This window comes from Poromitra crassiceps (genome assembly GCF_964638095.1).
Source record: "Poromitra crassiceps genome assembly, chromosome: 5".
Lineage (NCBI taxonomy): Eukaryota > Metazoa > Chordata > Actinopteri > Beryciformes > Melamphaidae > Poromitra > Poromitra crassiceps.
In genome coordinates this window covers 43,277,424-43,299,476 of record NC_139642.1, presented here as the reverse complement: position 1 = coordinate 43,299,476, position 22,053 = coordinate 43,277,424, and the positions used below count along the sequence as shown (strand labels likewise).

General features: G+C 50.6%; 1 protein-coding gene across 1 annotated transcript in view; it reads left to right on the top strand.

Annotated features, from left to right (window-relative positions):
• The window catches only part of cdon (cell adhesion associated, oncogene regulated), a 47,418-nt gene that overhangs the window by 4,888 nt on the left and 20,477 nt on the right, over positions 1-22,053 (top strand). The window contains exons 2-7 of the mRNA XM_083637344.1: positions 15,135-15,273; positions 16,007-16,279; positions 16,983-17,129; positions 17,328-17,471; positions 17,908-18,198; positions 18,502-18,774. Coding sequence (XP_083493470.1) covers positions 15,201-15,273; positions 16,007-16,279; positions 16,983-17,129; positions 17,328-17,471; positions 17,908-18,198; positions 18,502-18,774 — 1,201 coding nt within the window. The 5' untranslated portion in view covers positions 15,135-15,200. The remainder of the gene's footprint in view (positions 1-15,134; positions 15,274-16,006; positions 16,280-16,982; positions 17,130-17,327; positions 17,472-17,907; positions 18,199-18,501; positions 18,775-22,053) is intronic.

The following is a 22,053-nucleotide window of genomic DNA, read 5'->3' as shown; positions in this document are numbered from 1 at the left end:
TGAGTAGATGAGCTCATACACGAGTACACAAGTTTCATGGAGTGTTTCTGTGACAGCGAGGTCACTTTTGCTCTCCAGGGAAACGTGACTGGTGGATGTGTGAACGAATGGCCGTGAGTGGCGAGTGGGGTGATGGGGGGAGGGGTGGGGCTTGATGGAGGGCGTGTCCAGCATGGGTGACAAAAGTGCACCCAGTATATTTTGGGAGTCTTTCCTGCAGCATGCAGATGTGAAGCAGAGACTGCAAACCTCAGTCCCGGCCCTCAGGGGATGAAAGCGACTTTTAATGGCTAAATCACAATGCGGTTTGCTTGTTTATTTGGCTTTTGTGCTCTGATGTGTAATATCATTGCTCTCTAAAGGATCAAGTCGTGGCCAACGCAGACGTTCTGAAAATACCTATAAAGAGAGAGCTGGGGAAATCCCAATTTTGCTCAGCCACCTTATTTTTCATCATCATCACAATATTTTAACCATTTGGATTTGAGTCTAAATCGTTCTCCAAGTCTGTGATGGATAATCCATTTCAGCTTCTTAGGATAATCAAGTAGAATTTAGTTGATTGTTGTTTGGTTGACTTTTGACCCTCCAGCGAGCGTTCACACAGCAAATACTGGCTGGGGTTTGAACTATTGATACGTCGCCCTCCCTCTCCTCTCATTGCTCAGGGGTTGAGTCATACTGCATATAGCTTTTTCCATTATTTCCCGTGTCCTAACGCCGGCCGTTACGTGCCAGGTTTCAGCTCCCATTCGTCAAGGACAAACCCGGAGCTCGGGGTCCATTTAGAATAGATGGACAGAGGGGAGTTTTGGGCAGCCTGCCAAAGAGCCCCCATGTTTCAGGGATCTGGGAGGGGGTGCTGACTGACAACACCCGGCAGCCATGAGCAGGGGGTCGATGGGAAAGATGGGCAGGTCAGGGAAACAGTTTGAAATGGAGTTCTTCTGACTGCTGCGTTGGTGAGTGCACCCCGCTGAAGAAGAAGGAAAAAAAAACGTATTTTATTTTCCACCCTCCATTGCCCTCCCTAAATTTATTCTGGGGACAAGCTGTGTGTGGAAATGGGCAAATTGAACCTCCTCCCGGCCAGGTTGAGCTAGCCAGCTAAACGCAGTAGCCGGAGGTGTCACTCTTGTTTATATGGAGCTGTCATTAGTAGCACTTCTTATCTGCTCCTCGCACACACACACTGTCATTATTTTAACTATACAACGCATATGTCTCTCAGTGGGACCCCTCACAAGGTGTTTCTTACACGTCCAGAGCCTGACAGATGATCTAAACAGCCGTGCCGCTGACTGTCTGTCCCGCCCGCGCACGCTCCTCCAGGAGGTTACAAATAGGCCGAGGGAAGGCGTTCTCCCGTGCGAGTTCTCCCGAAATGTCAAAGGTGAGCGGACTGTAGCGCGGTGTATACAGCAGCTTTCAACAGATGCTCGTATTGGGTTCCAGAAATATTCAGAACCTTCGCGGACCTGAAAGGGGATAATGACTTTTGAGAGATTGGAGAAATGAAACGAGAAACATCGGGGCATAATTGTTAAAACAAACAAACAGTTTTGGAGCAGCAGAACCAGATGTTCCAGCCAGCCACTGAATGCAGCAGGACCGAGCCGTACGGCAGCAGGAGATAGCGGGGCTGCGAGGTCTGTTTCTTCTCTGAGGCGGTTTGTTTTCTCTAATGTAACGGTCATATACAGTAGGCTTCCCTAAGATATATGTGTGTGTTTTCTGAATGTGATAAGGGAATGTAAACCAATAGCACAAACAGATGGTCCTTCAAAGCACAACACAACGTCCAGACTGCCACAGATAATCAAAATGCCTCAACAGCAGATGGCCAGGAGCAGTTTGACGCTGTTTGAGATACAAGCACAGGCACTGAGACACAGGTTTTGATTGACTGTAGTAAAATATTGAATGTAGACTCATATTGGCCTGTATGTATTGGCTTGATAAAAAAGAGCAAAAGTCTGTGGGAGACTGTGAAAGACTGACCTGTCCTAACTCCTAAACCTTTTCTTTAGCTATACGGTTTGAAGTTCACGACTTTCTGTGAATGACGTTTATCATGTGTTTGTAGAAAATGAAATGCTGAGCACATTGTATATGTATGGCTGTGTGGGTGTGTTTGAGGGAGAGGTTTCTGGCTTGTTTAGCTACAGTATAATGTACAGTATGTGCCTTTAACGCGATGTAGTACACCACATGTGTGGAGACTGAGAGAACAAAAAAAGGCCAGTTCCCTCCGAGGTTTCAACGTGGCATTTTACACAATACTCGCCCCTCGCCAAAAACAACTATTTTCCTCATAATGGTGGAGAAATGCACGATGAGACCCGTTGTTCTCCAGCCCATGGTTCATGTCGTTTTTTTTGCGGTGCAGCCAATGAATCTCCAGCCCCAGGGAAGATTTGAGGGAGTGAACTTCTGAACCGGACCCTTGCTGACAGCTCTCACAGAAAAAAGGAGTATTTCAGAACATGCTGGAATTTTTTTTTTGCATCCTCAGCGTCTTCCTGTTTGCAAGATTCATTTCTTTTTCCCTTCCTGAAAATGACCCTACTAAAATATGCCTGACTTAGTCGCTTAGTTGCCTCAGCGCGGCCCCAAGAGTTAGAGCCTTTCTTCTCGAAACTGTGAGCAACCACAGCTTTCTATTTCCAATGTTGAACCAATAAGTCACATCTGACATGGGTTTCAGCGAACCCAGAATGTGTGTGCCGTTGAAAAGCCGGGGAGCGGATCAGCAAGACTATATTAAGGCAAAAGTAGTGGCTGGCACTCCCCTCGGGCTGACAAACAGGCTACTTGTTTGAAGGGCTGTTTTCCTCCAGGATCAGAGTCAGTGTGAGCAGTCAGTGTGGGTGCTGCTGCTGCTGCTGCTGCTGCTGCTGCCGCCGGGCCTGCGGTCATGGGTGCCATTTTGGGCCGTCCCTGCTGGAAGATGTGGCCCCTCAGGCGGCGATGGAACCCCTTATTTGTAAAAAGATATTCAAGAGTGAGAAATAAAACATGGTCTGGCGGAGCCTTCTGCATTGTTCTGCGAGTAGAGGTCACGTTCTTCTAGACTCAGGTCCTATAGAGTCATCTGTACTTTGTAGGCATCATCTCTGCCTCCTGATCAGTGTGGGGTCGTTAGACTCGTTACTGGGATAAAGTAATATAATACACATTACTCCTTACTTTCCTCAAAAGTAATGAGCTACTAAAGTGTTTCTCCACAAGAAAAGTAATCAGTTACACAACTCATTACTAGCGATACCATTTTAAGCTATACCAAAGATACAGTATACCAAAGATATCAAACAACCAGTGTAATTTCCATATTGTTACATCCCTACTCGTTAATGTTTTTTTGCATTACACCATTAAGACAACTGTTATCCTTCCTTACATTGGGCCAATAAATATTGTGGCCCGAAGCCCAGATTACCAGCAGAAGTAGCTACTATGTAAAATAAATAATGACACAAACAAAATAAATCTTTGAAGGCTTTTAATAAAGGTCTAACCTCAAAGAGCATTAAAGTCAGTCTTTCCAAGCTGGATTTACCACTGTTGGCTCGTTCATGTGCACTTGAAGTCAGGACAAGGGGAACTTTTTGACAGGTACGCCAATAAAGAGGTTAACGAGGCTAAAGAACGTCCTATCTACAGTATTAGACCAGTAACTGCAATGTGGCGATTGACATGACTTTGTAAGGCATTAACCCCCCTCCCTGCTCATGATATGAAAACATCTCTCCGGTTTGCCTTGACTTTAATCAAGTGAAGTAAATCAGTCATCTCATTCTGCGATGTGCCTGTCCTCACCCACAGTAGCGCACAGGCACACACAGCAGGTCCGTATACACTATACACCGGGGTTTCTGTATTATTGCTGTGTGTTTTGCTGTTGTCATGAGCTCGTGTTGCTCTTGGCGCCATCGGAGGCGTACGTCATGTGCCAAGCGCTCCTCTCACCTCCAACGCGGCGGCGCTGAGAGACTGGATCCTAAACATGGAGAGAGGGGGTTTTAATGATTTGACCCAGAGCCAGAAGTGGAAAGTCAGACGGCGAGTTTGTTGAAATCTCACCACCCAGTTTGTTTTGCGATCCCCTCGATGCCGCACAACAAGTGTGGAGTGTTACAAGGCAAGACGGATAAACATTTAGACAAACTAAATAAAGCGTTTACAGGCCGCGTTTGGAACCATGGTATTTATCTTCATGGCCCAAACATGGATGTACGAGGGAGCCGGTTTGTTTGTTTGGGTTTTTGAAGCGGATTTGTGGAATCGGTGAAGAAGACTAATTATGTTTTAACCTTTTACATGTGTTTGTTTTGCTTCTGTCTGCATGGCTGTGTAGCTCAGGGTTTTTCAGCCGACAAGAGCAGGAAGGCTCTGTGTCCCTTAAACCCCCCCCCATGTGAATATGTGGCCACTGCTCCATTATATTCGCCAGTCAATTTATCATTTTGAGAAATGGAAATACTCTGTGTACTTTCTTTCTCACTGTGTGTACTTTCTTTCTCACTGTGTGTACTTTCTTTCTCACTGTGTGTACTTTCTTTCTCACGCCTCTCCAGTGACACACAAAGCAACAGTGAGCGCGCGGCGCGCGTGCACACCCGGAGCAATCCAATTTAGTTTTTTTCCCCTTTTAGAATATTGGTGAGAGTCCTATTTCTTTCTTAGTATCTGTTTGGGACACACTGTCATTTTGTTTTCGTTGTAGATGTTTGAAATCACATTATTTAATATATGTTTTAGCTTGAAAGTGCTTTTGGTCAGCAGCCAGGGACCTATCCGTAGGAGACTGAACAGAAACTGTTGTCCACGTCTTCGGCGCTTGTTGCCGTAGAGACGTCGGTGGTGATGGAATCCAGGAGAGTTGGGGAGGGGTGGGGGACGGGAACAGGGAGGCGAGGGGTGGGGGCTTTACAAACTGGATCAGATCACTGTAATGTCCATAGTTCACAGCCCACGCAGCAGCGGGGTGTGGAAACACAGATAGCGTCCTGTGTAACTCTCCCCAAGCAAAGTTGAAATTTTCAAGACATTTGGCAAAGCTGATGATTATACAGTGTATACTTTTCCTAGCATCGGCGCGTTTTCCCCATCATCTCTCTAATCAAGGTGGATGGTGAGGAATGTGAATGCCTGGCCCTGCTCTGCCCGGTGGCACGACTGCACAAACGCAGCTCCCCTCTCGCCTGCCGTGTGAATGGGCCTCTTGGCACATGTGAGGGATCAGTGTTAGAACACACCCTGCGGGCAGGAGGGCCTTCTCCCTGCATTCCTCCCCTTCCATCAGAATTACCTTTGGTCTGAGCAGACGTCCCCCCTGGTCTGAAAGGCCTGTGAAATCAGCTGGAAGGGCCCAGGGAGCTGCCACAAAGGGAACAAGGCTGTTCGTTACGTGCGCTTTTGCAAAAGGTCTGGAGGTGGCTTTGTATGGTGGTGATACCCGCAGATCTGTTTCCAGTGTTAAAGGTCTGGAGGTGGCTTTGTATGGCGGCAATACCCGGGGATCTGTTTCCAGTGTTTAAGGTCTGGAGGTGGCCTTGTATGGCGGTGATACCCGCAGATCTGTTTCCAGTGTTAACGGTCTGGATGTGGCCTTGCATGGTGGCGATACCCGCAGATCTGTTTCCAGTGTTAAAGGTCTGGATGTGGCCTTGCATGGCGGCGATACCCGCAGATCTGTTTCCAGTGTCCGAGGGCTGCTATTGAGTTTCGCCCCTGTGGTTAATCCTACTGTTCAGGACCTTGGGAAACAAGCGTAGCTCCTCGCTCTCCTGCCCCCCCCCCCAACCCCCCCGACACAGATTCCCAGGAAAAACAAGACATCGCCGAACAATCTCCAATTAAGATGGGTCTTACATACTGTACCATTCAGTCCGCTCTCTCTCTCTCTCTCCCCCCGCCCCTCAGCCTCCCATGCTCTCAGTTCACTGTTTGCGTCCTTGGCCAACAAGCCTCGGGGTAGAATTAGCGCTGTCTCCCAGGTCCCGGCCCTGGCACTTTGGGGAGGGTGGGTGGGGGGGCTTTGGTAAACGGAGGTGGGGCGGGGGAGGTGAAAGGGTGGTGGGGTTGGGGGGGTTGTGTGTCCTTGGTAAACAGGGCTTTTTGTGGGATGTGACTGTCTGATCCCATGGGGGCCCTCTCTCCCTTTCATTCCTGCTCTCGTCTGATCCCACACCATGGCGGTGTCGTCAGGGCTGCGGCGCGGCGCTCTGGGACCTGCTCGGCCCCGCCGTTACGTGCCTCAGAGACCGCTGCCGTGAGAGAGAGAGAGAGCGAGAGAGAGAGAGAGAGAGAGAGAAAGAGAGAGAGAGAGAGAGAGAGAGGATGCCACTGTCTGAAAAGGAAACTGTCATTGAAGACATGGGGTTCGACATCAACCATGGCCCTACGGCCCGTGGCCACAAAATGTTACTTCTTGGCCACCAAATATCCCATGTAAGTGTCCCCCTGTGGCCACCACAATGTGAACCTTCACAACGCAATGTCAATATAGTTATACAAACATCCCAATTCCTACAGTTCCACAAACACCCCAAATCCTTTTTGCCTTTTAGTTCAAAGTGCTACAAAAACAGCAAACAGTACTTTAACTTTACTGTTAACACAACAGTACTGTAGTAGGGCTACTGTACTCGTCGCCGGCTAGTAGCTACCGATATGTCGGTGCTACTGAAGTATGGCTTTACTAAGCCTAAAACTGCTAACGCGTTTACAAAAGAACCAAGGGAAATTTAGGAGTGAATGGAAGCAGGAGTTTAAGGGGCTACAACATGTGATGTACAGTGGGAGGTGCAACTAGGAAACAAGGCCTTCAGAGAACACCACATCAATTCATGGGAAAGGTGGACAACACTAAAAGCCAAGACACCTACAGCCGATCAATCAATCGATGTCGGCCATGTCTGGGGGCCTGTATGTATTTGCGGTGTGTCCCGCACCGTTGGCTCTAAGTCAGCTTTGTCATCGGCTTTTCCAGCCGAACCGATTCAACATGTTGAATTGTCGTCGGTGAGAGAAATCACTCTGATTGGCTGGTCAGCTGGTAGCGACGCAGTGCATGAGAAGAGAGGGCACACAAAACGCTCTGCTCATTTGCCAACTTTATCTCATCTGATACTTCCAAAATATATGGATATCTTCACAACGATGTGCCTTGGGGAAAGTCCAATGAGCCTCTCGTTGCATGATATCACCCACTTAGTGCAGTTTCTCCTTTAACTCAGCTCCGCCTCTTCCTTTCTTCTTTCACAAGCAAAAGACCAGATGAAGGCTGACGACACCAGTGCCATTTGCAACTTTTTGTTTTTTATTACAAAACCGCTTGAGTGACGAAACGGTAGGGAAACACTGCTTCTCACGCAGGCGCAGAACGTACGTGCTACTTGCCCGTCGGCTGGCGTGTTTGCGGTGTGTTCAAGTGCAACTTTTTGGCCCCGACGCAGGCGACGTGAGGTGACGCATCGGTCGGCCTCTAGTTGCCGCTAGTCCTTTCACGTGTTTTTGGTGTGTCAGAACATCAGGGTCATGACCGACTCAGGCACAATCATGGGAGGGAGTTTACATTTTGGCCACCAAATTTAAGGGCTTGGTGCTTCAAAATATCAGCGTCTATCCCGGCAAGATGTTTACTCCAGTTTTTTTAATTTATTTGCTGCCTCACGCTTCGTTCCAATGATTTATTGAGGAGACTTGTACTAACGTTCAGGAGAATGTGGGTTGTTCAGAGAAAAGACACTTGTTTTGTATTGTGAATCAACTAAACCCCTCGGATTTAGTTTTTCCCTTAGTTCCCATCATAAAACAAAGGATTCCTCTCCCCTCCTAATTCCCCTAGTGCATTCCAAATCATGTCTCTCTCTCTCCCCCCCCTCTCGCTCTGTGTCTCTCTCTCTCTTCTTCTCTGAGTCTCCCACTTTTAATAACATCTCGGTCTTTAATCAGAGAGGTAGCCCAGACCAGAGGCCCAGTGTTTCCACTCATTAGTCTCCTTGGTGGCCTCAGGCTGCCTCAGTGGGCTCACCCAGACCGACAGAAGCCCATAATGGTCCCCTCCAGTCTGTTCTCCTGAGAGGCTGGTTCTGGCTCTGCTCGGCCCGCTTTCTGCACGGGCTTTAGCTGATTGCTCATGAACGTTGCAGGCTGAGCCATCAGGCACTTTGGCAGACACGCATGCATTATCTACACGCCTCTATCTGCAAGCCAGGAAGAAGAGGGAGGAGATAGTTTGGCAACTTTTCACCTCGCAATGAATGTTTCACCTCTTTATACCCCCATCTCCTTTTACTCCTGTCCCACAAAGCTTCTCCCCCTCCTCCTATCTTCTCTCACGTGCTTCCTCCCATTGGCTCCCTTCTTCTCGTTTTGCATTTAACTACTGTTCTTTAGTGTCTCTCTCTGTCTCTTTCTCTTTCTGTCTCAGCCTCCCTCCCTCCCTCTCTCTCTCTCTCTCCCTGTCTCTTTCTATCTCCCTCTCTCCCCCCTCTCTCTCTCTCTCCCTGTCTCTTTCTCTCTCCCTCTCTCTCTCTCCCACCCCCCCCCCCCCCCCCTCTCTCTCTCTCTCCCTGATCGGGGACTGGAATGTCTGTGCTGCAGATCCTCTGTCAGTGAGATGTGGGGCGAGTGCAGACAGGTTTGGGGTATAGCATGTGAATCAGCTTCAGCGCACAGGTCAGATTAGACCATCATACCAGAAAAGCTCTCTCTCTCTCACCAAACCCCCCCCCACCCCCCACCCCCCTCTCCCCGCCCGCCGCTGGTCCCCCTACCGCTACGCCTTTATCTGAGATTCCAGCTTAGCTTCGTTCGGTTCCGGACATTAGTTACTTTTTCTCTTTGTTAGATCAATCTTCCCGATTTGACAGCGCACGACTGCCGTTCGTCCCGCTGTGTTATGGATTGCCAGAGTGGGATTGGCCTCTGGTATCAGTAAACGGATCAGTGCTGGAGCTGCTTGACGCTGTTTGGTGCTGGCTGGCTCTGGTTCAGCTGTGCAGTCTTGTGAAGCGGAGAGGGACGGGCCGGGCCCCCGCCTCAGTCAGCAGCACCAGTCGTGACCTGTTCTTCCTCTGCTCTCTGGGCCTTTGATGCTCCGCCGCCTTGCTTTTGTCCCTGTTTACCCAATATGACAGGAGGGATATGGGCCTGTCCCACAATATGACAGGAGGGATATGGGCCTGTCCCACAGTATGACAGGAGGGATATGGGCCTGTCCCACAGTATGACAGGAGGGATATGGGCCTGTCCCACAGTATGACAGGAGGGATATGGGCCTGCCCCACAGTATGACAGGAGGGATATGGGCCTGACCCACAGTATGACAGGAGGGATATGGGCCTGCCCCACAGTATGACAGGAGGGATATGGGCCTGCCCCACAGTATGACAGGAGGGATATGGGCCTGACCCACAATATGACAGGAGGGATATGGGCCTCAGGAGGGATATGGGCCTGCCCCACAGTATGACAGGAGGGATATGGGCCTCAGGAGGGATATGGGCCTGCCCCACAGTATGACAGGAGGGATATGGGCCTGCCCCACAGTATGACAGGAGGGATATGGGCCTGCCCCACATGGGGGCAGATGGGGCTTGAAGTAAGGGCCCTGCAGAGAGCAGGGCAAATAGAAGTGCAGGTGCTAAACTACCCTATCCACCCCCCCACCCCTCCAGCCCCCCACCCCTTCCCCTTCCCTGAGGCCAGCCTGTCAGTATGTTTATTTTCTCCCCTGTCATCACCAGGAATCCCTCTTGTCCTATGAGGGGATAGATGGTGCTGTTCCTGTGTCTGTCCTCCACACCAGCTTCATATCACTCTCAACAAAACACAAAGGTCCATCTGGAGGGGAGTGGGGGTGTTCGACATGACAGACAAAGTGCAGGAGATACAGAGAGAGTGTGAACGAGATAGACAGCTTTTCTAAGAAGGCTGCTGTGTTCTCTCTCTCTCTCTCTCTCTCTCGCTCACACACTTAAGCTGGGCGTCAGTCAAACGTTTCCCAAACACGCACGGGTCAGCCCCCGCAGAAAATAGGGACTTTTCCCCCCACTTGAACTCACTGACACGACTCCATTCATTTTCATGAACTGTCCATAGATGCGTCTGTATATCAGCTTTCCGCCGCACACTCTGTCTTCTCCGCAGGATGCCTCCCCGCTTTATGGCGAGTCGATCCCGCCTCGAGAACGGACCACGCATCTACAATATAAGTGCAAAGGCAGAGCGTAACCAAGATCAGACGGGGGAGGAAAGAGGAAATCTGGAACGCAGGAGTTTTCCTAAGAAGTGTAGTCTGGTGCCTGGGGAGGAGAGGAGAGGAGGACAGGGGAGAGGAGAGGAGAGGAGGACAGAGGAGAGAGGAGGGAAGAGGCGAGGGGCGGAGAGAGGAGGGGAGAGCAGAGGAGAGAGGAGGGGAGAGAGGAGGGGAGAGGTGAGGGGAGGAGAGAGGAGGGGAGAGGTGAGAGGAGGGGAGAGGAGGGGAGAGGTGAGGAGAGGAGGAGAGAGGAGGGGAGAGGTGAGGAGAGGAGAGAGGAGGGGAGAGGTGGGGAGAGGAGAGAGGAGGGAAGAGGTGAGGGGAGGAGAGAGGAGGGAAGAGGTGAGGAGAGGAGAGGGGAGAGGTGAGGGGAGGAGAGAGGAGGGGAGAGGTGAGGGGAGGAGAGAGGAGGGGAGAGGTGAGGAGAGAGGAGGCGAGAGGTGAGGAGAGGAGAGAGGAGGGGAGAGGTGAGGGGAGGGGAGGAGAGAGGAGGGGGGAGGTGAGGGGAGGAGAGAGGAGAGGAGAGAGGAGGGGAGAGGTGAGGAGAGGAGAGAGGAGGGGAGAGGTGAGGAGAGGAGAGAGGAGGGGGGAGGTGAGGGGAGGAGAGAGGAGGGGAGAGGAGAGGAGAGGAGAGAGGAGGGGAGAGGTGAGGAGAGGAGAGAGGAGGGGAGAGGTGAGGGGCGGAGAGAGGAGGGGAGAGCAGAGGAGAGGTGAGGGGAGGGGAGAGCAGAGGAGAGGTGAGGGGAGGAGAGAGCAGAGGAGAGGTGAGGGGAGGAGAGAGGAGGAGAGAGCAGAGGAGAGGTGAGGGGAGGAGAGAGGAGGGGAGAGCAGAGGAGAGGTGAGGGGAGGAGAGAGGAGAGGTGAGGGGAGGAGAGAGGAGGAGAGAGCAGAGGAGAGGTGAGGGTAGGAGAGAGGAGAGGAGGGGAGAGCAGAGGAGAGGTGAGGGGAGGAGAGAGCAGAGCAGAGGTGAGGGGAGGAGAGAGGAGGGGAGAGGTGAGGGGAGGAGAGAGGTGAGGGGAGCAGAGAGCAGAGGAGAGGTGAGGGGAGGAGAGAGGAGGGGAGAGGAGGGGAGAGCAGAGGAGAGCAGAGGAGAGCAGAGGAGAGGAGAGGTGAGGGGAGGAGAGGAGAGGAGAGGTGAGGGGAGGAGAGGAGGAGAGGAGAGCAGAGGAGAGGCGAGGGGAGGAGAGGGAGAGGACAGAGGAGAGGTGAGGAGAGGAGTGAGGGAGTGGGCCGGCCGGCTGGCTGGAGATCGGTGTTGGAGGAGGTGGTTGCAGCGGAGGAGACAGCTCTCAGGCCGATCAGACTTCACTTGACAGGGGACTTCCCCTTTTGTGAATGGGTATGTTCCAGCCAGGCCAGGCCAGCTTTTGTCTGGGTGTCTGCTCAGGAGGAAGTGGGACTGGCCTCTTCCAGGCAGCCGGCGCTGCCAGCATCAGGATGATCAGGGATACAAGATCTCCTCTGGGTGTCTGTCTCCTCTGAGGAGGCTTCATGCTGGCGGATGTCAGAGCAAAGCCAAACAGATAAGGAGCAGGAATGATGCCCCTGTGTTTCCTCGTCGTGCCAGATCAACGGGCCAGATAGGCAGCTGTGTGTGTTTACACGCGGGCCGGCACCCAGACCAAGCTGCAGCACTCCACTACAGCCACCGGGAGAAAGTCAAGGGTTAAACATGGAGAGAGAGAGAGAGAGAGAGGGAGAGAGAGAGAAAGAGAGAGAGGGAGAGAAAGAGGGAGAAAGAGAGAGGGAGATAGAGAGAGAGGGAGTTACAATAGCAGCTCTGGTTTCTCGTAGTACCATGTGCCAATGTGCCCGTCTCTGGCTGTGCGTTTTTATAGTGCCGTTGTTATTATTGTAATTATATATCATTATTCCGGCAGAGAGAGAAAGATAGTTTCCACTGATGACATGGGGGCAGTGTGCAGGGCCTGTTGTGACTCGTGGGAAGGAGAAACGCTAGCCTACAAGATGTGGGTTTGATCTGCCTGAATGAGCATGCACACACTGAGACTGGAGCCTGAGTGTGCACCACATGTACAATACAGGCTGCGTTCTCAATTCAAGGTTGCTTATTGTTGGTGTTGGTCACAGTAGCACTTCAGTCAGCAACCGTTTTTGTGAATCAAGTTGAAATTTGAACTATTGTGACAGCAGCATTATTGTTTTTTTTAACAAGTTTATTATTGTTTTTTAAGTGCTTTTACACCTGTTTCGGGTGTTTGGTGGTATGCGTAGAAGCAGTAAAAGCTGCAGTGTGTGTGTGTGTGTGTGTGTGTGTGTGTGTGTGTGTGAAAGAGAGAGAGAGAGCCGGAGGTGACCTCTGGGGGCCGGTCCAGGGCCACCAGACACCCGCTGCTTCACCCTCTCTCTCTGCTCCTCCCTGACCTTTGACCTGGGGGTGAGAGAGGGGCGTGAGCCAGGAGCTGCCAGGAGAGTTTATTATTTCCTGCCTCCTCCTCTCAGGATGCCCTCTGAGGGGGCGGACAGACAGACAGAGAAAGACCAAGACAGAGAGGTAGATGCTGTGTGTGTGTGTGTGTGTGTGTGTGTGTGTGTGTGTGTGTGTGTGTGTGTGTGTGTGTGTGTGTGTGTGTGTGTGTGTGTGTGTGTGTGTGTGTGTGTGTGTGTGTGTGTGTGTGTGTGTGTGTGTGTGTGTGTGTGTGTGTGTGTGTGTGTGTGTGTGTGTGTGTGTACTGTGAATTTATGAAGCATCTTTGCCTAAAAGCAACAACAAACGTCTGAAGAATAGTTCACCCAAACGCAACAAATGTGTCAGCATCTACTCGCCCTCATGCCAAATGAAACACAGGTGAAGTTTGTTAGTCAATATAACACACAGCACAACTTCATAGCAGCTTAGTCACAACCCACATTAAAACAGTTTAACCTATTTTAAACTGGTGATGCTCATCAAGTTTCAAGAATCTAAACTGAACTGTATCAAATATGAAATAGAAAGGAAAACTTTTCTTGAATTCAATAAAAAGGCAGATGTATCTTCAAATGACAGGTATATGCTTTTTAAGCAAGTGATGCTGGTGATGCTCTTTTCTGGATGGGCTAGGTCTCTACTTTGTGGTTGTAAAGTTTCATGAGGCTGTGATTATCCTAGAGATCACATTAGGTCATTTATACACTGAGATCAAGATTTGGTAAATTGTCTCACAGCTCACAAATATTACAATTCAATGTCTGCTATGGGGATTAACATCATCGTTGGGCTCATTGAATCCACAAGAGCCTCAGCTTTCCACTCATACCCAAGTAATGTAATTCCACGACTGTTTAGGGACCCCAGTATGCAGAGATATTGAAGTGGGCATGTCTGCAAAGGGGAGACCTGTGGGTACCGCACAGAACCCATTCTCATTCAGATATCTTGAGGTGAGAGGTCAAGGGACCCTTTTGAAAATGGCCATGCCAGTTTTTTCCTCACCAAAATCTAGCCTAAATTTCGAGCATTGTTTAGCCCCCTTCCCGACATGCTAGCATGGCGTCTTTGGTATCAACGGGTGCCTTAGGTTTCAGGGGACACCAGTATCTTCACTCTGGCTTTAAACATGACCCCGCAACAGCCCGCAACAGCCTCTGAAAGACAGAACCACTGCTTTAGAGTTCCACAACAATCACATTGTGAATGTGAATATTTATTTGTGGCAAATAAATTAAATGTAAGTAAATAGGTATTTTGGAACTCTGGTCCCCATTGCCTTTATTTGTTGTGCAGAAGGCTGCTATGGAGTTGTGCTGGTGTTATTATGGACAACCTTCACCTGTCTTTCAACTGGCATTGGGGGGGGGGGGGGGGAGTAGAGTAGATGTCTAGATGATGACATCATTTTCATTTTTGGGCGAAGTATTCCTTTAAAAGAGGTGAAACGATAGACCTGCTTGAGGATAGAAACCTGTTCACCTTGAGCGCTCCCACCCAGACATCATCCTTTTAATTTGACCCTCCCTCCTGGCTCCTGCCCCTTCCGTCCGGCTAGTCGCCTGTCCTCTCCGAGCACACCGAAGTGCCAGTGTGACTGTGAATATCGCAGCTGGCGGCCATTGTCTCCCCCCCAAAAAACCACCACCACCACCACCCCACCCCTCAGCCTCAGGCTCAAACCCCGGTTACCAACCAGGAACCTGGGATCAAAGACTGGCCGGATTACCCTCAGTAGAAAGGAGGAGGAGGTGCCGCTGTGGGCTTGAAAAGGAGAGAGGAATGCTCCTAATTACGTGGCCCTCCACTCCTTTTCTGTCTTCTGCCTTTGGCTCTTCTCTTGTCTGCCTGTGTGCGTCTGGGGCCTGCTGCACTTCAGGCTACAGTGAACCTGTGAGGAAGCAACACACTGTGACAAGAGAGTGATATTAAGAGTGAGGCGACACTCTCTCCACAAGCCACTCCATCAGCCGGGAGCCCTCAGCTGCCCGGCAGAGGAGAGTGGGAGAGGGGCAGGGGACAGGCTGGACATTCCAGCCTTCGTGGAGACACAGTCAAGAGGGTGAGAAGACGGGTCAGAGGACAGGGATCTCCGGGGGCGAGGGGGAGAGAAGACGGGTCAGAGGACAGGGATCTCCGGGGGCGAGGGGGGGGAGATCAAGGAGTGTGTAAAGGGGATGTGTCGTGAAGATTAGAAGGATTGTCACACAGGATTCATTTGGAAGCTAATAGATTTTCTTTTCTTCTAACAGTCGACATTTCAGCGACGGTTCACCGCTCAGATCCAGCTTTTGGGAAATCCTCCTCCGGCTTGTTTGCCGTTTATTTTCGCTCCGTCTTGTCCTTCTGTCTCAAGAGGATGCTGTCGTGTTTCAGTGCAGAGCTCTGGTTTGATGTGTTTCTCCCCCCCCCCCTCCTTCCCGCCCCATGTTGCAGGTTCGCTGAGCAGACGAGGGTGTGTGTGCCAGGCATCACGGCTGCTGCCAGGGGTCAAAGGGCACCATGGACGGTGGCCTGAGGGTCCTCCTGTCCACTGTGTTGTGTCTTAGCCAGTCCCTGCTTATCAGCTGCTCATGTAAGTTGCTACCTTACTCTTAACAAGGATGGGAGTCATTAGATCTATTTCCTCTTAGAACATCACTGATCAATCAATCAATCAATCAATCAATCAATCAATCAATCAATCAGTCAATCAGTCAATCAATCAATCACTGAAAGGACATTTGCTATAGAGTACTGATTGGTATTTGTTCAAAGTAATAATTTGTGACATTCTCACATAAGAACCTTTTCCCAAATATATCCCATCTGGTGATGGCATAATGTGGAAAATAATCAAACCCCTCCATAGTATTTATTGTGCAATTGCAAATGAGGCAAGGCGCAGATAAACAAAACAAGATAATGCAGGTGTGTAAAAAGTGCAAAGGCATCACTCAACTGGAACCATTTTTGGTTCCAGTTGGCACCTTTATCCTTGTGTGTAAACACCTTGCTGTTAGGTACAGTAGGCCTTTCCTCTGGTGCACAGGAAGTGATGTGTTAGCCACCATGGTTGAACAGACATAGAAAAGAGACAGAAACTTTATCAGCAGGAAATGCTAGGAAAAAGACGTCATGGTACCACCCATACTGTTTGAGTGACAGGTGACCTCTGGGAAATGCAGTGCCAAAAAACAACAACAATGACCTCTTAGCACAAAAGATGTCACTAAATTAAAAACAAAACCAAAAAAAAACACAATGACTGACGATTACCACTTTGGTCGCTCTCTGACCCCTTGGCTTCCTCTGTCTTTCTCCACCAGCTCAGTCTCTCTCCTTCCGCTCGGAGCCCGTCTCCCTGGTGCAGAGTCAAGGCTCTGTGGCTCGCCTGCGCTGCTCGACGGCGGCGACGGCGGTTTCCTGGCGCTTCGGCGGCCTGCCCCTGGACCTCGCTGCCCTGCCCGGGGTGGAGCTCAACAGGGGCTCGCTCACCATCTCCTCCCTCCAGCCCCACCATGTGGGCATCTATCAGTGCGTGGCACGCTTAGACCGCGGGCCTGCCATCGCCAGCCGCCATGTACGCGTGGCGTTAGCAGGTACGGATGCAGAGAATTGCACTTGGCACGCACACATCCACAGAGGCCTACGCGCACGCACGCACACACGCACACACACGCACACACACACACAGACACACACACACACGCACACACACACACAGACACACACACACACACACACACACACACACACACACACACACACACACACACACACACACACTGCTTGAGCACACATTTCCTCAAGCTCATATTCACTTCAAAGTGGGGGGGAAAGAGAGAGGGGAAGTGGCTTTGAGAATAGGAAGGCCGTTTCTCGAGTGTGAAACACTTAGGGGGACGGCCTGGCCTCAGCTGCCTGCAGCAGAGCGGCAGGGGTGGAAGGAAGCAGTAGGATTTTTTTTTACTCGGGCAACCTTCCAGACGCCTCTTGACCGGTATCCTTAATGGTATCCTGGGGCCTTCCTGTGTAGCGTGTTATGTTCCTGCTGGGACGCCGCTCTGGACGCTACACCAAGGGGATGACCTCGATCTGGAGCCGTATCGGGCATTAATAGAATTATTCACTGGAAGCCGACGGTCCAAAACAAACCCCTCAACTCGAGTAGCGTGGGTTTCTCTTCCCAACTTGGCTGCGCAGACGCTCGGCGCGTATCGGATTCGGATGTAAGATCTCCTGTGCAGATGTGTGTGTTTATGACTGATGGACTCTTTTCCCACTCTCTCTCTCTCTTTGCAGAAATAAGGGAATATGAGGAAAGCCGGCGGCGGTCGTTAGCGGTGCAGGAAGGCAGCAGCGTGCTGATAGAGTGCCCTCTCCCTCACAGCCACCCTCCAGCGCTCCCTCGGCTCAAAGTACGAGGGGAGCGGATAGAAGTGTCAACAGGTATTTCTGAAAGCAGTGTATAAATGTGCTGTATGTATTTTTTGCTCAGTAAATATGCCGTTCACCTGCTTATGTTTGCAGACACATACTGTCTTGATACAGTGCAAACAAACAGAGAGGGAGGGTGATTTTGGGTTGTGGTCTAATACTGAAGCTGCTGTATTTAACAGTGTTCATTATGTCTCTCTCTCTTTGCAGATGACTATTTAGTTCTTCCGTCTGGGAACCTCCAGATTCTCTCTGTCTCTGCCCGGCACCAAGGCATGTATAAATGTGGTGCTTACAACCCTGTGAGTGGGGAGAGCCGGGTGCAGGCTCATGGTACCAAGCTGTCAGTCAAACGTAAGTCTCATTGCATGCAACAGTTTGGACAGTAGTCACAGCTGATTGAATGTACTTTTGTACATTTTCTTCAAGCCATTTGGATCTAAAGGCTTATGCTTAAATGCTTGAAATTAGATTTTTAGACAAATGTAAATAGTGACGTTGATCCTATGTATGAATTTCTTTCCAAAGCCTTTGCCTTTCCATCAAGGCAGAGGGCGGATATTTCAAAATAATCTAAAATATAAGATAGTTTTGATTTGCTTGACACTTTTGTTTTCACTGCATAATTCCATTTGTGTTATTTCATAGTTTTGATGTCTTTACTATTATTCTAAAATGTGAAAAATAGTAAAAATAAGAAAGCTGTGGTGTGTCCAAACTTTCAGATGTTTTGATATCTCCCTTGTCCTTTCCGGATAGTCCTCTAAAGCAATCCACTCTTTCTTTAAAGATTCAGACACCTCCTCCCCCGTGCGGATAGCCTACCCCACCTCCCCCAGGACGCTATGGGTGGAGCAGTCACAGCCGCTGACACTGGAGTGTGTGGTGACTGGCAGTCCTGCCCCAGCCGCCAGGTGGCTGAAGAACGGCAAGGCGGTGGTACTCGGGCCTTCCCACCTGCGACAGCACAACAACCTGGCCTTTCTTACGGTGAACAAGAGCGACGAAGGGATGTACCAGTGTACTGCTCAGACCCAGAAGGGGACTGTGGTCAGCGCCAACTATACTGTGAATATACTCGGTAAAAGACTGTTTGTTGAGTTTGTCTTTGTAATGAGGGGGTGTAGAGTGGTCCAGCGATGACATTTTTCTATATGGGCAAACCCGGAAGTTTGCTCCACCATGGTTCATTAGCCATAGACACACTATAACTTCAAAGGGTTTTTGAATATGCTTTTAGGAAATGATGGCTCAAAAATGTAAACTCACTTCCGGGTTTTAGAACTCAAAACTGAGCCGTATTTCTTGTATGTGTAAGCACTAAGCAGCGTGTAAAAAGGGTCATGGCGAGGTGCTAGCTGATCTCTCTTCCTGTCCTCCACAGAGCCTGTGTCCGTAGTGCAGGGCCTGACTGACCAGGCCGTCTCTCCTGGCTCCTCCGCCCGCTTTACCTGCGTGGCGAGGGGAAACCCCTCCCCCAACATCACCTGGCTCTTCAATGCTGATCCCATTACCCCCTCGCACCGCTTCCAGATCTCTGGGTCCTCGCTCGTTATTACAGACGTGACGCCGCGGGACGAGGGCGCGTACCAGTGTCTGCTGGACAACGGGATCGGCTCGGCGCAGTCATCTGGCATGCTGCTTACCACCCAATCCGGTATTTATTTATAGATTGATTTGTTGCTTTGGTTTATCAATACAAATGAGGATATTGGGCAGTGGTGGCATAAAGGTTAGAAAAGCGAGCTTGTGACCGGAAGGTCATCGGTTCAATCCCCGGGACTGTCAGAATAAATCTGGGTGGGAAAAGTTAAAAAGCAGCCCCTACCCCTCCCTCATTACCACCACTGAGGTGCCCTTGAGCAAGGCCCTTAACCCCAACCACTGGAGATGATCAGTTGCCAGCAGATCAGACTGTGGTTGTACTGGTCAGACTCCAGGTGTGAACGTGAACAGGGCGCACCTGAAAAAGAGAACATTCCTCTCAGTGAGACTCCCCTGAATAAATAAAGGTAAAAAAAGATATCGAAATGGAGCGAGTTTGATAAAAGCCAGCCTGTCCTTTACCTTGAGTGGGAAAGGGTTAAGGCAGGGATTCTCAAACCTTTTCTTATCCAGCACCCCTAATTTACTACATAGGGGCCATGGACCCCCATTTGAGGAGATTTTGTCTGTCAGACCCAAATCTGAGAATATTCTTATTGTTTGATATGGTTTGGTCCACAATTCCTTGACTATCTGTATTGCAGGTAAAGCGATGGCATTGAAACTATGATCAAAATAGTCATGCTTCTACATTCTGTAACTGCTTGTACAGTAAATGGAAGAATGGATAAGTTTAACAATTCATACATTTGCTGGGGACCCACTGGAACCCCCTCAAGGACTCCTCGTGGTTCCCGGAACCCACGTTGAGAACCACTGGGTTAAGGCATCTTACCAGGCGGGATCTCTGTGGGCCTGAAAATCTGCAGGGAGGCCTGGCTCTGTGTGTGTGTGTGTGTGTGTGTGTGTGTGTGTGTGTGTGTGTGTAAGTGTGTGTTTTCTCTGAGGGCCGGTAGGAGAGGCTTGGCCAAGGCCGCCCTCCTCCTGAGCCTTGGACGGAGCTTTAGCGTGAGAGTGAGCTTTGTGCACGCCGTCAGGGATAAGCCCCCGGACACTGGAATGTAAGGAGTAGCCGTGGAGGGTTATGACGAGGACCAGACCACCCAGCTGTCAACATCATACACAACTGCCTTTTATTTATTAACACATCGCCCCACTCCCCACACACCACCCCCCTCCACCCCCTACCATCCCCCCTCTCCCCCCAGCCCAGCCGGCCCCCTTCCTCCTCCAGACCCTCTATCTGCAGAATGATTAATACCACTACAGATATAGGGGATACAAATCAGAGATGGTCGGCTGTGCTGCAAATATTTGCTCTCCCCTTCCCAGACCTCAGAAAAAAAGAATGGAGTGTAATATCTCATGCTGCAAAACGTGTTTATATGCAGAAAAACAGAACGTGGAGCTGATAAGAAGGATGTGCCAAGCCAACGGGAACATTGTGCGCTCAGTTTGTGTTAGCTTGTTGTGTTGTAGGTACCAGGCACCAGCGCTTATCCAATGCCCTTTGCAGTGAAAGTAAACTGTATTGTGGATGTTAATGTAATTCATCAAAGAGAGCACGCTGGCTCAAGTATGTTGTCTTCTCTGTTTTCTATTATTGTTCCCAACGGCGTGACAGCTAGCCTTTTTTCCTCGCATGGAATGTACCACAGGGGAGCTGCGGTGTCCTTATGCCGGCGTGCGATTGGCTGTCCGCTCCCCTGTCATACGGCGGTCGCCACCCACCGCGCTCCCTTTGCCCCCCCACGGCCAAACTAGGGCCCCCGGTCACAAACCGCCCCCATCTCGACATCCAGGCAGGCAGGCAGACATGCAGGCAGGCAGGCATCCAGGCAGGCAGGCAGACAGGCAGGCAGGCAGGCAGACATGCAGGCAGGCAGGCAGACATGCAGGCAGGCAGACATGCAGGCAGGCAGGCAGGAAGACATGCAGGCAGGCAGGCAGGCAGGCAGACATGCAGGCAGGCAGACATGCAGGCAGGCAGGCATCCAGGCAGGCAGGCAGACATGCAGGCAGGCAGACATGCAGGCAGGCAGGCAGACATGCAGGCAGGCAGGCAGGCAGGCAAGGGCGTTTCAGGCCTCTGTGATGAGCTGGGTCCGCTCCAAACTGAGGCTCTCCTCGTGGTTGGTAAAGGCCCAGTGATTTACTGGCCCGTTTACTCCCAGGTGTTCTCCTCTAATGGACTGACCTTCTCTGCTGGGAAGAACCTGGCAGCATCTCTCTGTCCAGGTGTGGCTGCACTTACAGTACTGTTGATGTATTAGTCCTCTCCATCAGTTGGCGAGGACAGCGTGACTCCTCTCTCGTCTCGGGCTGGTGGAGTAAGAGCCGTGACTCAGAGCCGGGGAGAGGGGGGGAGAGGAGTTGGGAGAGCAGAGCGAGGGAGAGAAGAGGAGAGTGTGCAGGACTGGATGTTGTGCTGGGGTCTGATTCTCTCCGGTATTTTAATGGTCGGCGTGTGGAATGTGTGGCAGCTGGCTGCAGTCCCAGGATCAGGTCTAGTGTTACCAGCTCCGGGCCTGTTTGTTTTGTAAAGTGAACCGGTGCCACACACACCAAAAACAGCCCCAAACTGGACCCAGGACTCCGCCGTGTGTCCCTGTGGCGAGCCTCGCCGCTGTAACCTCCTCACGCAGTTGTTTAGGTTTTAATATTCGTTGATGGTGCTCTCTGCCTTCAGTCCCCTCTCTCCTGGGCCATGCTCGCTCCGTGTCATCTAAACGTCTGTGTAAAGTTCCACCCGGCCCGGGCCAAACCAGTGTCAGCCACAATAACGCTCCCAGCTTGCAGAATTTCCCCAGGTGGAGCTCTCTGGCTCTGCTGCAGCCTTAATGAAAAAAACAAACAAAGCATGGTTATGTAGAGCGGTGGTGACCCAGGTTCTTTCTGTTATTTTATGCAGATTGAAAGGTTTGTTCCCAAATGTAAAACTTTCCAGTCCTGCTGGCCGGCCTGTCCTCTGTGGACACAGAGTCACCTCTGTTAGCCACAGACAGAATAACACTGATGTCTTTGCAGCTTGTCCATCTTTTACTGTGCTTTCTGCAGTGACGGGGCATCCAAAAGTCACTATTCATTTTATCCATGTTCATTTTCAAGGCAGTAAATATTCACAGCACAAAAGGGTGCAACCTTGGCAAACAAAATAAACTAATATCTTGAGTTTAGGGCTGGCAATATATCGATATCGTGATGATAATAATAATCATAAATGGAACTTATATATACTAGCAGAATACCCGTGCAGTGTATCGAGTGTAAATGTGCGTCCCTGTGTGACCGGTTCGGCCATTCATCTGCGCAGCCATCGTAAATTTGGCCA